Source organism: Euleptes europaea, chromosome 13, assembly GCF_029931775.1.
Source record: "Euleptes europaea isolate rEulEur1 chromosome 13, rEulEur1.hap1, whole genome shotgun sequence".
NCBI classification, from domain to species: Eukaryota; Metazoa; Chordata; class Lepidosauria; order Squamata; family Sphaerodactylidae; genus Euleptes; species Euleptes europaea.
Genome location: NC_079324.1, coordinates 59,879,166 through 59,894,123, shown reverse-complemented (window position 1 = coordinate 59,894,123; position 14,958 = coordinate 59,879,166). Strand labels below are relative to the sequence as shown.

General features: G+C 48.3%; 2 protein-coding genes across 2 annotated transcripts in view; one reads left to right on the top strand and one right to left on the bottom strand.

Annotated features, from left to right (window-relative positions):
* DNAH10 (dynein axonemal heavy chain 10) overlaps positions 1-6,050 on the top strand; it is a 106,378-nt gene extending 100,328 nt beyond the window's left edge. Inside the window, exons 68-73 of the mRNA XM_056859433.1 lie at positions 734-865; positions 1,910-2,121; positions 2,719-2,886; positions 3,453-3,633; positions 5,188-5,333; positions 5,904-6,050. Coding sequence (XP_056715411.1) covers positions 734-865; positions 1,910-2,121; positions 2,719-2,886; positions 3,453-3,633; positions 5,188-5,333; positions 5,904-6,050 — 986 coding nt within the window. The remainder of the gene's footprint in view (positions 1-733; positions 866-1,909; positions 2,122-2,718; positions 2,887-3,452; positions 3,634-5,187; positions 5,334-5,903) is intronic.
* A 2,383-nt stretch (positions 6,051-8,433) lies between these two features.
* CCDC92 (coiled-coil domain containing 92) lies at positions 8,434-12,102 on the bottom strand. The gene is made up of 3 exons (XM_056859409.1): positions 11,960-12,102; positions 11,513-11,554; positions 8,434-9,285 (listed from the first exon to the last, which is right to left on the bottom strand). The coding sequence occupies exons 1-3, from the start codon at positions 12,087-12,089 to the stop codon at positions 8,507-8,509; spliced, it is 951 nt and encodes a 316-aa protein (XP_056715387.1). The 5' UTR covers positions 12,090-12,102; the 3' UTR covers positions 8,434-8,506.
* Positions 12,103-14,958: the final 2,856 nt, after the last annotated feature.

The window sequence follows — 14,958 nt, the reverse complement described above, 5'->3', positions numbered from 1 at the left end:
TCTGGTCCTTTTCAGGTATTTACCAGGTTTGATTCCCCACTCCTCCACACGAGTGGCGGACACTAATCTGGTGAACTGGGTTGGTTTCCCCACTCCTCCACATGAAGCCAGCTTTTTATCCAACAGGGGTTTGTGTCATGAATCTCACATGGTGCTTTCTAAAACAGAAAAGAAATGGAGGCTTATAAATAAAGTGGTCATCCTTCACCCATTCATGGAGGGAAGCTAGTGGCCTCATCCAGGGCCCAAACATGAGAACTTAAGAAAGGCCCTGCTGGATCAGGCCAAGGTCCCCACTCCTACACATGAAGTCAGCTGGGTGACCTTGGGCTAGTCACAGCTCTTGTAGAGCTCTCTCAGCCCAACCTACCTCACTGGGTGACTGTTGTGGGAAGGGGAAGGGAAGGTGATTGTAAGCCGGTTTGATTCTTCCTTAGGCGGTAAAGAAAGTTAGCATATAAAAACCAACTCTTCTTCTACTGCCCACTGGAAAGCTGTGTGCCAGCTCTCCAGGAACTCAAAAGCAGAGATCTAACAAATCACCAACGACCTGATCCTTTTCCCTGCCATTGCCAGGAACTGAACCTGAGACCTTCTGCGTGCAAAGCAAAGTCTCTTCCACTGAGCCACTGCCTCACACGTAGAAGTGGCTCTTTTGTCTGTCTGGTGTTCATATTTTTCACGCATATGCATGTGCACCCACCCACCTTCATTTCATGTTCTCGTTGTACAGAAGAGATTGAGTCCCTTCCTCTTGCTAACACTCCAGAAGTATTTGGCCTTCACCCAAATGCAGAAATTGGATACTACACACAGGCAGCTCGGGACATGTGGTCACACCTTTTGGATCTGCAACCCCAAACAGGTATGACTTTCGATCACCAGTTGACGACCAGTCTACTGAAAGCTTACACTCCTTTTCAGAGTAAATACAAAATTCACATACAATAAAGACAGTATAGGAGGCCAACAAATATGTCTTATTATTCCAACATCAAACAATAGCATACTCAATGCTATTAAACAACATTAAACAATAGCATGCTTAATGCTGCAGAAATAGCCAAATAGTCAAAAAGGTGCAACATTCAACCACCAACTCTTGCAATAAATTCTTCAGGTGAACTTGCTGTAGAACAAGGTGGTAGTCAGCCCATCATATAAACATACACTTCATAGTAATTAGTCATAATAACACTCATTTACATTCTTCAAGGATGTATAATAACCACCTTTTGGACTATTTGGCTGTTTCTGCAGCATTAATTGAGTATGCAGTTTGTTCAATGTTGGAATAATAAGACATATTTGTGGGCCTCCTATACTGTCTTTATTGTATGTACACTCCTTTTCAGCACAGAATGTAAACTTGAAACCTTAGAAATCAGTTCCAGAGGGCCCGCTCACTCCTATGAGTGGTTTTTTTTTTAAAGTGTTTCCGAGAGCATATCCTCTTCCAAAAAGACATCCCCTTTTCGAATGAGTCTCTCAAAGTGCTGTTGGAGTGTGATTCTAATCCAGTTAAGTGATCACGAGAACTATCTAGGTGAATCTAAAATGGGGGAGGGGTGGCTTTCTCCCACCACTGCATTCTGGGCAATGAATTTTACAGGACAGCCAGTCTTTCAAACATGTCCAGATGGCTGACGTAGAGTAAGGATTACGTTATCCCAATGCAATACATTAAATGGTCTTGGGAATGTGCCTTTCAAACAGAATTGACTTTGGTAAATGATAGCACACTCCTAAGCCTTCAGTGGACTTAGAAAGGTATAATTCTGCTTTGCATTGCAGTGGAAACACTGAACTAGAAGCTCTTTATTAAGAAAAGATCACCCCAAAAATCAAACATTTGTCATATTGGAGTCTTTTGTGGGTATTTTTGACCTCTAAACTGGTTTTATTTCAGGTGAAACTGGTACCGGGATAAGTCGAGATGAATACATTGGGCAAGTGGCCAAGGACATAGAGAACAAGATGCCCGCCATCTTTGACCTTGATCACATAAGGAAGTGTTTTGGGATGGACATTACACCGACCACGGTGGTGCTCCTGCAGGAACTGGAACGCTTTAACAAGCTCATTATTCGTATGACCAGGTCACTGGCTGAGCTGCAAAGGGTAAGGAGCTCTCTCTGTGTCTCTCTGTGTGTTTCTCTCTCATAGAATCCTAGAGTTGGAATGGACCACCAGGGTCATCTAGTCCAACCCCCTGCACAATTCAGGAAATTCACAACTACCTCCCCCACACACCCCCAGTGACCCCTACTCCATGCCCAGAAGATGACCAAGGTGCCCTCCCTCTCATCATCTGCATAAGGTCATAGAATCAGCATTGCTGATAGATGGCCATCTAGCCTCTTCTTAAAAACCTCCAGGGAAGGAGAGCTCACCACCTCCCGAGGAAGCCTGTTCCACTGAGGAACCACTCTAACTGTTAGAAAATTCTTCCTAATGTCTAGACGGAAACTCTTTTGATTTAATTTCAACCCGTTGGTTCCGGTCCGACCTTTTGGAGCAACAGAAAACAACTTGGAACCCTCCTCCATATGACAGCCCTTCAAGTACTTGAAGATGGTTATCATATCCCCTCTTAAGTCTTCTCTTCAGGCTAAACATACCCAGCTCCTTCAACCTTTCCTCATAGGACAGACACACCCCACTTTTCCCATCAGGCAGTGAAATGTAACAAGACTTCTTTGGCTCATCTCTCACCAGGCCTTGGCTGGGGAGGTTGGAATGAGCAATGAACTGGACGAGGTGGCCCGGGCACTCTTTAATGGGCAGATCCCAAATATCTGGAGGAAGCTGGCCCCCGACACGCTGAAAACATTGGGGAACTGGATGATCCATTTTCGGAATAGGCACAACCAGTACACGGCATGGGTGAGTGCGAGAGGTTTTCTTTTGAATATGCTCTCTGCTTATGCCACGTGAAGAGCAACAGAAGAAGAGTTGGTTTTTATACCCACATTTTCTCTACCTTTAAGGAGTCTCAAACCAGATTACAATCACCTTCCTGTCCCCTCCCCACAACAAACACCCTGTGAGGTAGGTGGGGCTGAGAGAGTGCTAAAAGAGCTGTGAATGCTGTGGAGTGAGGAATCGAACCCGGTTCTCCAGATGAGAATCTGCTTCTCTTAACCACTGCACCATGCTGGCTTCTTAGCACAAAAAGATCATGGAAAATGTGATGTGTTTAAATGCACCCAATTATTTCTTTCACATTTTGTATCCTCTCCTTTCTCCAAGGAGCTCAGGACAGCCTGTAGGGTTCTCTGCTTCCTCCATTTTACCCTCGCAACAATCCTGGTTATGCTGAGGGTGTGACAGAGTCACGGCCAGCCAGGGAGCCTCCTGGCAGAATGGGAATCCAGGTTTGTCCAGCCCTGGCTGACCTGGATTGTGCCTGTGATTATTTGGACCTGGCAACGATACATTTGCATTTGCAGGTGGACGAGAGCGAACCCAACGTCATGTGGCTGTCAGGGCTGCACATCCCCGAGTCTTATCTCACGGCACTTGTTCAGGCAACCTGCAGGAAGAACAGCTGGCCCTTGGATCGCTCCACCTTGTATACCCAAGTGACCAAATACAGGACAGTTGACGAAGTCACTGAACGCCCAGGCCAAGGTAGGACTCTAATTAAAGATTTGTGAGGCTCCCTTCCCAGAAAACATATTGGTGTTTTCCTTTCCTTTCCCCCTTAGAAGCTCCTTGATCCATTGATCTTGAGCAGCATAGTTTTGAATCTAATGTTTGAGGGATATAAGGGCTGAGATAAATTTGGCCACTGTCAATGTAGCCTTGGGATCCCTGTCACTTAATAAAAAAGGCACCTTATCAGACACAGAGGCATTGGATTTATGTATTAAAAGAGGAGAGATTTATCATCTTCTAAGGTGATCTCCTCAGATCTCGGAAGCTAAGCAGGGTCAGCCCTGGTTAGCATTTGGATGGGAGACCACCAAGGAATACCAGGGTTGCTGTGCAGAGGAAGGCACTGGCAAACCACCTGTTAAGTCTCTTGCCATGAAACCCCCCCCCCCCAAAAGGGGTCGCCATAAGTCGGCTGCGACTTGAAGGCACTTTACACACACACAAGGTCCTCATAGAAACAGCATTCCAAGAGCCCATGAGCTAATGAGTCAATGGAGCCAGAAGAGCACGGAGTTGGCGTATTGCAATCGGAGCGTGCTAAGGTGGATTGCTTTCCACATGTTCGTGGTTATTCACTAAAGGCTGGACCTTGCTGGCTAATTGACTGATCAAAGATTGCCTGTAGCCAAGACTGCAGATGTGTTAGGTGGCAGGCCCCGTGGCAGTCAAGGCAAACCTGGCAGCGTCGCAGAGCTTCTGTCAGGCACCAGCTACAATCGCAGGCATTTCCAAATGGACTTTTGCTTTTAATAGTTTTGCTGGCTTTGTTATTTTAATTGCTGTACCTGCAGTGCATCCTCAGTGCTCCAGCCATAGAGAGAGACTGTTCTGTGAATTGTTCATGTTTAAAAACTACCTAAAAGTAACAATAATTCAATTTTTAAAAATTTAATTTGTTTCATCCTAACAGCTAGTCAACATCACTATCAAATTGGTTAATGATTGGGAGTGGGTTGTGCAGTTGCCACAAACAGTGTAGCAGCCCCAATAGCCCATACTAGCCTGATCTTGCCAGAGCTTGGAAGCCAAGCAGGGCCAGTACTGGGATGGGAGACGCCAAGGAAGACCGGGGTTGTTATGCAGAGGAAGGCCATGGCAAAACCACCTCAACTCATCTCTTGCCTTGAAAACTCCATGAAGTGGAACTTCAAGGGGTCACCATGAGTTGGTTGCAACTCAGTGGCACAAAAAAAATAGTATTTGTCCATTATTTGACAGATAGAATCATAGAGCTGGAAGCGACCATAAAGGCCATCTAGTCCAACCCACTGCTCAATGCAGGATCAGCCTAGAGCATCCCTGACAAGTGTATAGATCAATTGAACAACTCTAGAACAGCCAGAAACTTCCACGTAGAATCTTGATGTGACAAGTACATGCAGATGTTTCAGGATCGTCTATAATAAAATACATCATGAGCTTTATGAAATAATACATTTGAGGAGCCAAAGTGTATTCATTACCAAAGAGTGGCTTTTCCCCACCCACCCCATCATCTTGTCATTCTGGTCTCCTCCCCCTCCCCAGGGTGTTTTGTTTCGGGCCTGTATCTGGAAGGTGGTGACTGGGACCTGGAAAACGGCTGCCTCATCAAGAGCAAGCCCAAAGTACTGGTTGTCGACTTGCCCATTCTGAAGATCATTCCCATCGAGGCCCATCGGCTCAAGCTACAGGTATGAGCTGCCAAGAGCAGGTTTTAGGGCTTTCTCGAAACACCCAGGGACCTGGACTCAGGCATTTGGGAACCTCGTCTCCCCCCGTAAGCAAACGTGTTCAGCCACTTTTCATGTCAAGAGTGTCACCTAATTTCAGACAGGTCTGTAGGTGCAGTCATCCCCCCACCCAAGTGGGAAACTTGAGATGACTCTCAGCACTCCTGCTGTGACGATCTCTTCCCTGCCATCTGCCCACCTTTTGTAGCTTCTATGTGCTCTGTAATATCACAATTGTGAGTTGAACTGACACCAAGAGACACTTCTCTCTGATGGAACGCCTTTCCCCTTCTAGCCACAACCGTCCATATGAGAGCGCTCCATTTCTAGCATAGCCACAAATATATTGAGAATGTCACGAGCTCTTCACCGATTACTGTTCCGCAAAGAACCAGCCCTGCCTATTGGTTCACAAGCTGCTCTTGATAACAGATGCGCCTTCACAAGGCAGAGCTGTCCCAGATATGGAACTTGGGGGTCCCCCGGACCACGCTTAGTAACGCTCTGACTCTGTCATTTGCTTCCCCTCAGAACACCTTCCGAACGCCCGTGTATACAACATCCATGAGGAGGAATGCCATGGGGGTGGGCCTGGTTTTTGAAGCTGACCTTTTCACCACGAGGCATCTTTCCCACTGGGTGCTGCAGGGGGTTTGCCTCACGTTGAATGCTGATTAGCGGCCAGCCAGAAAAGCGCTGCGATTTTGCGGCCTCTCCCACCGGTGACACCGATCCCACCTGGCCTTAGTCAGACCCCAAGGAGTCTTCTTTGAGATTCTGAACACACATTTCACAGAAGATTTTTTTCTTTTAAAAATGTAAGTAGCACTCCTTTGTTTGTGTTTTTAATACACTTGTATTACAGTTGTTTGTTTGGAAATAAAGATTTTTTTTCAAAAATAAAGAAAACCCCAAAGAGAAACAGTGCTTTTTAGCCAGAAGATGCAGCAGATGTAAATAATTTGGCTTCTTTGAATACTCTTCTGCTTAGCTGGTGCCAAGTGAAATCCCAGTGAAATCAGACACGGACTGCCATATATTGGGGGCCACAGGATTGTAAGAAAGGTTTAGAGCATTTTTAATTTTACAGTACCGTTCTCCCAGAATCTTAGGTTTGCTTTCCATCACTGGATATGGGAGTAAATAGAAGATATAGTAGATAAATGATCAAAACCAATGGTGGTCAATGCAATACATTTAAAAATGGTGTCTGATTAAAAGTAAACGTTTCCCGTTAACAGTCTCCAAGAGAGACTCAAGTGCTGACTCGAGAAGAAAAAATCCCAACACATGAGGACAAATTAACAAAATAAATGAACCAGGGAGGCAGGAATGGGTTAGAGACACTCCAAACGCTATGCCCATTTCAAGACAGGGTGGGGAAATGGTGCTGGCCAATGTTATGGGGTTTTCAGGAGAGTCAGTCCTGTACTTAGGAGTAATCTTAAAGGGGCCCCCGTGGCTCCAAGATACACGCTTGGCTTTCTGCAAAAGTTAAGCCCCCTTTTTCAGCAGTGCTGGGGCAGGATACTTCCTGAACAAGACTACATACAACTACCAGCACTGGCTTCCATCTGCCGTTCGTGCTTTGGTACCACACTTCCTTGACAGTTTAAAGATGTGCCAACGGGAGGGGGGGAAATGGCTCTTTGAATTGGCCCCATGTCCAAGAAACCAACCACTGAGCCAAACACTACCCAGGTCCAGCCACACGCCTTGCTGTGTGATGTCCTAGAGTGAAGCACACTGCTTTTTCCCTTTGGCCAGGTTAAGAGCGGAGCAGAAGGCACATTTTAAGCTAGTGACATTTCCGCCCCCAACAAAAATTGCTTTCCACCTTTACCAGGCAATGGGGCTGTTTTTATGCTTACCTGACAAAGACTGAAGTGACTCAGCGACTTTTGTCAGTGGCTCAGGTGGCCAGCGTTTGGGTTCCACTCTCTGCCTTGACTCCACCCCAGAGGAGAAGAACCTCTTTGTGAAAAGTCACAGTGTAAAACAGTTGTGGGCCGGGATGCCTTTAGCTGTCATAGGTTATGAAGTGCACAACTATGTCATTTAGAAATTCCAAAACAAAAGGCTTCCTCGAGCAATCGAAAGGGACAGCCAGATTTAAAAATGATCCTTTTGTGGTCTGTCTGGAGAGCAGCTACCTGTAGTCCTGGCTGGGCCAAAAGTGGGAGAATCACCCCAAATGCAGATGTGCTTCTCCCTCCCTTACACCACATTACATAGACTGCCCCCCACCCATAGAGACTGCCACCAATCTCACATAAAGACAGGACCAACCTGGACTGAAGGAGTATTTTGGATCCCTCCAAATTAATGTGTCTCGTTGATCTACCTTTTGGGACCAGTAGAAGCCCACAAAAGCCCACCTTGTGTTTCAGGTAGTTGAGAGATTTGTCCCCTCCTGGCCTGTTACCAACCGTTCCCTCTCTCCTTCTTCCAAGGGAAGAGCCAGCTGCGATTGCAGCACTTCCAACATTGAACAAAAGGACACAAAACAAGATCAGCAAGGGTTAACAAAATAGAGTTTGTTGGGAATTTAGTAGCTCTAGATAAAAACGTAACAGAAAAACATGAACACTGTGATCAGGACCAGGCGATGGATGGGGGGAAAGGCTCGCTCAGCCGGTCTGGTTCTTCACACACAAACATCTGCATCGAAGTCAGCTCAGCCCCCCCCCTTCCCGCCTCCCTCCCCACTGAAGGATTTGTCTGGATTGTGTGTGATGTGATACATACGGGGGATGCTGGAACCATGAGCAGCCAATACGCAGTGCTGCAGGGTTATCAGGAGGATGGTGCTGTCATTGCTACGGATTAATAATGCAGATTGTTGCCTGGGCGCTTAGAATAAATGACGGAGCATTGGAAGCAAGCAGTCAGGCAGACACACCTGAGTTTGGCCACAGCGTTTCATTAAGCAGAGACTCTGCGAATATGGACACAGTCAGGGTGGGGGCAGTGCGGTGCCACCGAAGGAGATTATTCTAGTGATGGAAGAAATTTGGCATGCGGGGGGGGGGGGGCATTCGGAAGGGAGAAATTAAATTTACCGCAGATGCAATTAACCCTATTTGTGATCACAGTGCATAAAGAGAGTCACCCCCCGCCCCCAAACGGTTGGCTTAAACAGTTCTGTCTGTCTTCCCCGAATGCTTCCGGACCACCTTGCTCCCGTTCACCTGATCCACCGCCAGCGTCTCAACCTCTGGCGGAGCCTGGGGAGGGGCCGCGTGATGGATGCGGTGCGCCACGCCCACGTGAGCCCTGTGCTGCTTCTCCCGCGCCGGGCTGTGGGGCTCTGCGCAGGGGCGCTCGGAAGGAATGGGCGGGATGACCAAAGGCCTCTCTTTGAGCAGGTGGATCTCGGCCGTTTCCCTGGCCAGCAAAAAGGGCGTGGGGTCAGGCATGGCGTCAAGCGGCTCCCGCAGCAGCAGCTTCCGTCCGTCCGATCCCAGCCTGTAGGCCTCCTCAAATTCGGGGTTAAGCGGGGCAGACAGGCTCTTCTTCATTCTGCGCCGTGGCGTCTCCGGGAGCTTCTCTTTGGGAGGGGCCGGCTTATAGCTGGACAGCACAGGGCTTCCGGAAGGGGAGCTGTCAGAAGTCCCACTCGAGCTCATGAGCTTTTTCTTCGTCGCATGCAGCTGGGAGGTGAGGTACGCGATGGTGCTGGCCCGCTGTTCCAGTTCGCTCGACAGCATGTTCAGCTTATGGCTTTTCATTTTGAGCTCTTCCAGGTACTTCTTCTCCCTCTCCTTGATGGTGTTCTCAAGGACCATGATCATGGCGTTCTTTTGCTCCAGTTCCTTTAGCAACTCGTTGTTTTCGGCCTCTTTTTCTTTGAGCTGAGCCTCGAGCTCTTCACACTTTCTCTTGAGTTCTTCACTCCTTGAACTCCCATTTTCTAAAAGAACAGAGAGGAAGAGTTTCACACCAGGCACGACCTTTATCGCACGAGCATCGCACAGCCCCATGGCTGAAAATTTATCTTTCATGTTAAGAATAGCAACTGACCCACAAGGGTGCAGAAACACTCTCCGCCTTACTTTGGAAAGCAGCCCTTGCTCTCTTTGGCTATTTTGGAAAGAAGAGATACAGATTGCTGAAATGCATGAGAAGAAAATGGCCAAAGGATACCGTGTGCTCCTTAGGCAAAAGAAGCCGAGCTCTTGGACTGCCATTGTGTCGGAATTTCTCAGACTGGGAAGCGTGAAAAGGCCCACCCAACTTACAACAGAGAGTGCCTGCCGACAGCCTCCCAGAGGACTTCCGAAGAAAACAGAGGGCACAAGCGCCTGCCCAGGGAATATTTTTATTTATTACATTTTTACCCTGCCCTCCCCAACCCGAAGGTCGGGCTCAGAGCGGCTTACATGATCCAAAATATAATTAAAACAATAAAACATTTAAAAATACAATTTAAAATAGCCCAGATCAATCTAATAAATAGGGCAATGCCCCCCCCCCCGATGGTGCTAAAATCCACAAAATAGCCATCTGCGGCTGGCAGATGAATCTGAACCACCCCCAAGATGGTATAAGCGGGGGTGGTGCTCAGCAGCGGGGGAGGGGGGGATGGATTAGGGAAGCCAGTATTTATAATGAGAACCGTCGCTGGCCTCAACCGTAAGCCCGGCGGAATAGCTCCATCTTGCAGGCCTTGCGGAATTCCTGAAGATCCTGCAGGGCCTTGATCTTATTAGGGAGGCTATTCCACCAGGCAAGGGCCAGAGCTGAAAAGGCCCTGGCCCTCGTCAAGGCCAACTGGATTCTCCTTAGGCCAGGGATCACCAGTAAGTTGGTATTACATGAACGTAAATTTCTCTGGGGAACATGCCAGGAGAGGTGGCCCTGTAGATACAACGGTTCCAGACCATGTAAAGCTTTAAAGGTCATAACCACCACCTTGAACCTGACCCGATATTCCAGCTGGAGCCTGTGCAGTTGACAGATATTTGGATATGCCCAACAAAGCTCCCAGGCAGTAGAAAGATGAGGAAGTTCAGTGTGTGTGTGTGTGTGTGTGTGTGTGTGTGTGTGTGTGTGTGTGTGAACAGTACAGTTTACAATGTTACAAAGTTTAAGAAACACAAAGGGTTAAGTAGGCAGTTAAGGGGATAACGGAAGAAAGAGGGGCTCTGCAGGCACATTTCCCCACAGGCACCCAACAAAGTACTAAATCAGGGGTCCCCAACGCAGTGCTCGTGGGTGCCATGGCACCCGCCGACACCTTTTCAGGTGTTTTTAAGAAGTGGGTGGGACCAGGTAGGGTTTTTGTCCAGCAAGGCTTCTGATTGACTACTGGAGATTTGACAGGCTGTGCGGATTTTTTTAAAAATGTTGCTTTGGCAGCTGCTGGCTCCATCTCCTGTGGTAGCCATTTTGTTGCTGCGCCCACCACACCACGTCAGAATTCCAAAGGTGCTTGCAGGCTCAAAAAAATTGGGGCTCCCTGCCCTAAATGATTTTAACAATTCTCCAGCCTGAGAAGAGAAAACTAGCAAGTGAATAACAAAGGAAACAGACTGCCATTAAGGATTATATAGACTAAGGGCAAAAACGCATGGGAGGCTTTGCCTTGGATTTGCCGATCTCTAGCTGCACATTTTCTCCATCTGAATTCTCAGAATTCTGCACGGGGGCTTATTTTTTAGTTTTGAGAATTTGGCTGGAGAAAATGTGCATTTAGAGAGTGGCAAATCCAAGGCAAAGCCTCCCATGCATTTTCGCCCTAATTTTCAAAATGTGTATCTACAACAACAAAATAGGAGCTCACAATTGCGCCAAGCAGTGTTTGGGAGAGAATGGGGCACTTCTCACCTCATGGTGATTGTCATGTTGTGTTAATGGAATTAGCACATCCTTAGCAGATGAAATCACCAGTGCCCGGGGCAGATGGGAACAACCTCTGGCAAGCGCTGCCAGCCCCCAAAGCCTCCCTTTTTTAGTCTTGGCAATCCACAAATTTGCTGTGTTTGATGTTGAACTGTTCAATATAACAAAGTTTACAGATTTCCCCCCCTGAACATTTCAGTCTGAGAATCAAAATGAGAATATGCCAAACATTATTCCCTGGTGTTGCCCATCCCCACCTTAGCCCAAGAACAACCTGGAACATCGAGTTGCTTTACCTGTCAAGTCTGAACTTTTGAGAGTCAACTCATACGTCAGATCTGAAAGACAAACAAACGTTTAGGAAACGGCAGAAAAGTCCTCCTCCTACACATGAATAAATGGAACTTGGAAGGCTTGAAGAAGAGAGTGGACATGTTCATGGAAGAGAGGAGTATTCATGTCTTCTTGTAAAAACTGATACTAGTCATGATGCATACCTATTCTCTCCAGGATCAGAGGAGCATGCCGAATATGTTAGGTGCTGTGAAACACAGGCAGGATGGTTCTGCTGCAGTCGTCTTGTTTGTGGGCTTCCTAGAGGCACCTGGTTGGCCACTGTGTGAACAGACTGCTGGACTTGATGGGCCTTGGTCTGATCCAGCAGGGCCTTTCTTATGTAAGAGCTGAAGCTCTACCTGACCTAAACTGCCAGGGAGAAGGGAGGCGGACCCTTGGCCCATTACCTGTGCAGTGCTGCTGCAGCCGTCGGATTTCGGCATGCAGGCCCTTGAGCGTATTGGCATGTTCCCGCTGGAGAAACAGCAGGTTCTTCTGGGCGCTGTGCAGCTGGTTCTCCAAGTTCGACGCTGCCATCCTGACATCCAAGGAACCTAGGGGAGGGCGATAACAGCACCACGAATTACCTTGAGACCAGATCCTGTTCCTTTTTCTTGCACTGAGCAGGCCCAGAATAAACCAATGGCCTTTGGACCATTTGGGCATAGAGCTCTGTGGCTCACTGGAAGAATATGCAGAAGGTTCCCTGCTCCACCTCCAGGTTAAAAACGTCTCTGCCAGTGGCTGTGGAAAGCTGCTGCCAGTCTTGAGTGGACATAGGGAAGGGCAGTGATAGAGCTGCATGTAAAGGAAGTGAAGGTCACAGGTTCAATCTCTGACCTCTCTAGAGAAAAGATCTCAGGCAGCAGGTATTAGGAAAGACCCTTCTCTGCCTGAGAACCTGGAGAGCTGCTGCAAGTCAGAATCAATGGATCAATGACCTGATAGATCAATGACCTTGTTTGGTACCAAGCAGCTTCCCATGATCATAGAGAGGGCTCAAGAGCACCCAGTGAGGTTGTTGGGCAAGAGATTCAGGACAGACAAAAGGAAGAACATCTTCACTATGTGAGTAATTAAACTGTGGAACTCACTGCCAGTGGATGTAGAAGAAGAAGAGTTGGTTTTTATATGCCGACTTTCTCTACCACTTAAGGCAGACTCAAACCAGCTTACAATCACCTTCCCCTCCCTCAACAGACACCCTGTGAGGTAGGTGGGGCTGAGAGCTGTGACAAGCCCAAGGTCACCCAGCTGGCTTCATGAGGAGGAGTGGGGAATCGAACTCAGTTCTCCAGATCAGAGTCCACTGCTCCAAACCACTGCTGTTAACCACTACACCCGCTGGTATCACATAGTGATGGCCTCAAGCAGAGGTGGCTTTAAAAGGGGATTAAGCAGATTCATAAATGGTTACTAGCCATGGTGACTAAAGGAAACTTCCACATCCAGAGGCAGTTAACCTCTGACTACTACTATTAGGAAACACCCCCAAGGGAAGGCGTTAGCCTCTGTGTCTTGTTTGTTGGCTGTCTGGGATCTTCTAGGGCATCTGGTGGGCCACTATGTGAAAGAGGATGCTGGATTAGATGGACCACTGGTCTGATCCAGCAAGGCTCTTCTTATGTCTGATGCAGCCCCAGCAAAGCTCTGAAGACAGGTCTATTCTCACAGCTACAAAAGGCACAGCATCATTTAGAGTATGACAGAACTCCCAGGTACCTGAACAGTACCTGCTGATGTCTAAACATTTGAAATATTCTTCCCATGGCGCATGTGTTGACATCTTCACCTAGGGCTCGGACACCGGCAACTGCAGAAACCCCAAAACATTGTGGTCGTGTGTGGGAGTAGGGGAAGAGGAGGAAATATCACCAGGTGCTCATATGTTTCTAGTTAATACATTTAAAAGATTAGCACCAGACAGTCTTTAGGGCACAAATCCCCTTAGGAGATCAAAGCAGAGTTTGAGAAAACTGCCAGTCACCTCCCTGAGCTACATTTAGAGAGATGCCAAGATCCTCCTCCAAGACAGGAAAGCCCACTGGATAAGCTGATCTTTCAGAAACCCACAGCAAACAAACATTCCCAGGGCCAGCAAAAGCTGTCACCACTCGCTCCGGATAGCCCAGGACCCTGCTGCAGTTGTTGCTAATGATGTTCTCTTGTGTTCCACCATCAACGCGCAGAGGCAGAAGCTAAGGCAGCCTGCTGTCCCCATATATAAAGTTCTTGTTTCCAGCAGCATCTCACTTCTTGCTTTGGTGCTTCCCAACAGAGCAGATTGTCTCTGGGGGATAGAATTTTAAGGACCAGAGCTGACTGAGACAGAGGGTGCTTTCATACATGCCAAATAATGCACTTTCAATCCACTTTTAATGCCCTTTGCAGCTGGATTTTAGAAGAGTTGGTTTTTATATGCTGACTTTCTCTACCACTTAAGGGAGACTCAAACCGGCTTACAAGCACCTTCCCCCCCCCCCCAACAGACATCCTGTGAGGTAGGTTGGGCTGAGAGAGCTCTTAATAGAACTATAACTTGCCCAAGGTCACCCAGCTGGCTTCATGTGTAGGAGCGAAGAAACAAATCCAGTTCACCAGATTAGCCTCCACCGCTCATGTGGAGGTGTGGGGAATGAAACCCGGTTCTCCAGATCAGACTCCACCACTCCAAACCACCGCTCTTAACCACTACATCACACTGGCTTTTACTGTGTGAAATGGCAAAATCTGTTTGTAAAACAATTGATAAAGTGTATTAAAAGTGCATTATTCAGCATGTGTGAAAGCGCCCAGAGTATCACAGGGACGTGCAGCAGAAGAGACTCCAGAGGGAACTTGTTTTTCCCCTCTGATTTGACAGACTTGGAGTCAGCAGCAACAGATTAGCTGGCTGAACCAGGTGATCTCCTGGTGCAGGGGTCTGCAAACTGAGGCTCCCGAGCCGCATGCGGCTCTTTGGCCCGTTGGTTCGGAGCCCCTGCTCTCGTGCCCGCTCGTGCCGGCAGCCAGGCTGCGGAGCCGGCGCGCCTGAGAGAGAGCAAGCGCGAGAGAGCAGGCGAGCGGGCGCGCTGTCTCTTCCTCACCCCCACCATGGAGAATGGCCGGGTCCCCCTTTCCCTTGCCCTCAATGGTTGGGAGGCTAAAGCCTTCCCTCCCCTCTAGCCGCGCGATTGCTGGGCGGGTGGCTCGGCGGTTCCTGCCCCCCCCCCCGCCTGCCTATCAGCTGTTGGGCGGGGCGGGCTTCCTTTGGTAGACCTGGCCTCCGGCTGAGTCCCATTGGGAGGCCATGTCTACCCACTGGCTTTCTTGCCAGTAGACCTGGACTCCGAGGAGGGGAAAAAGTCCCCCTTCAGAGGCCAGGTCTACCAATAGGCTTTTATGGCGGTAGACCAGGCCTCCAGAC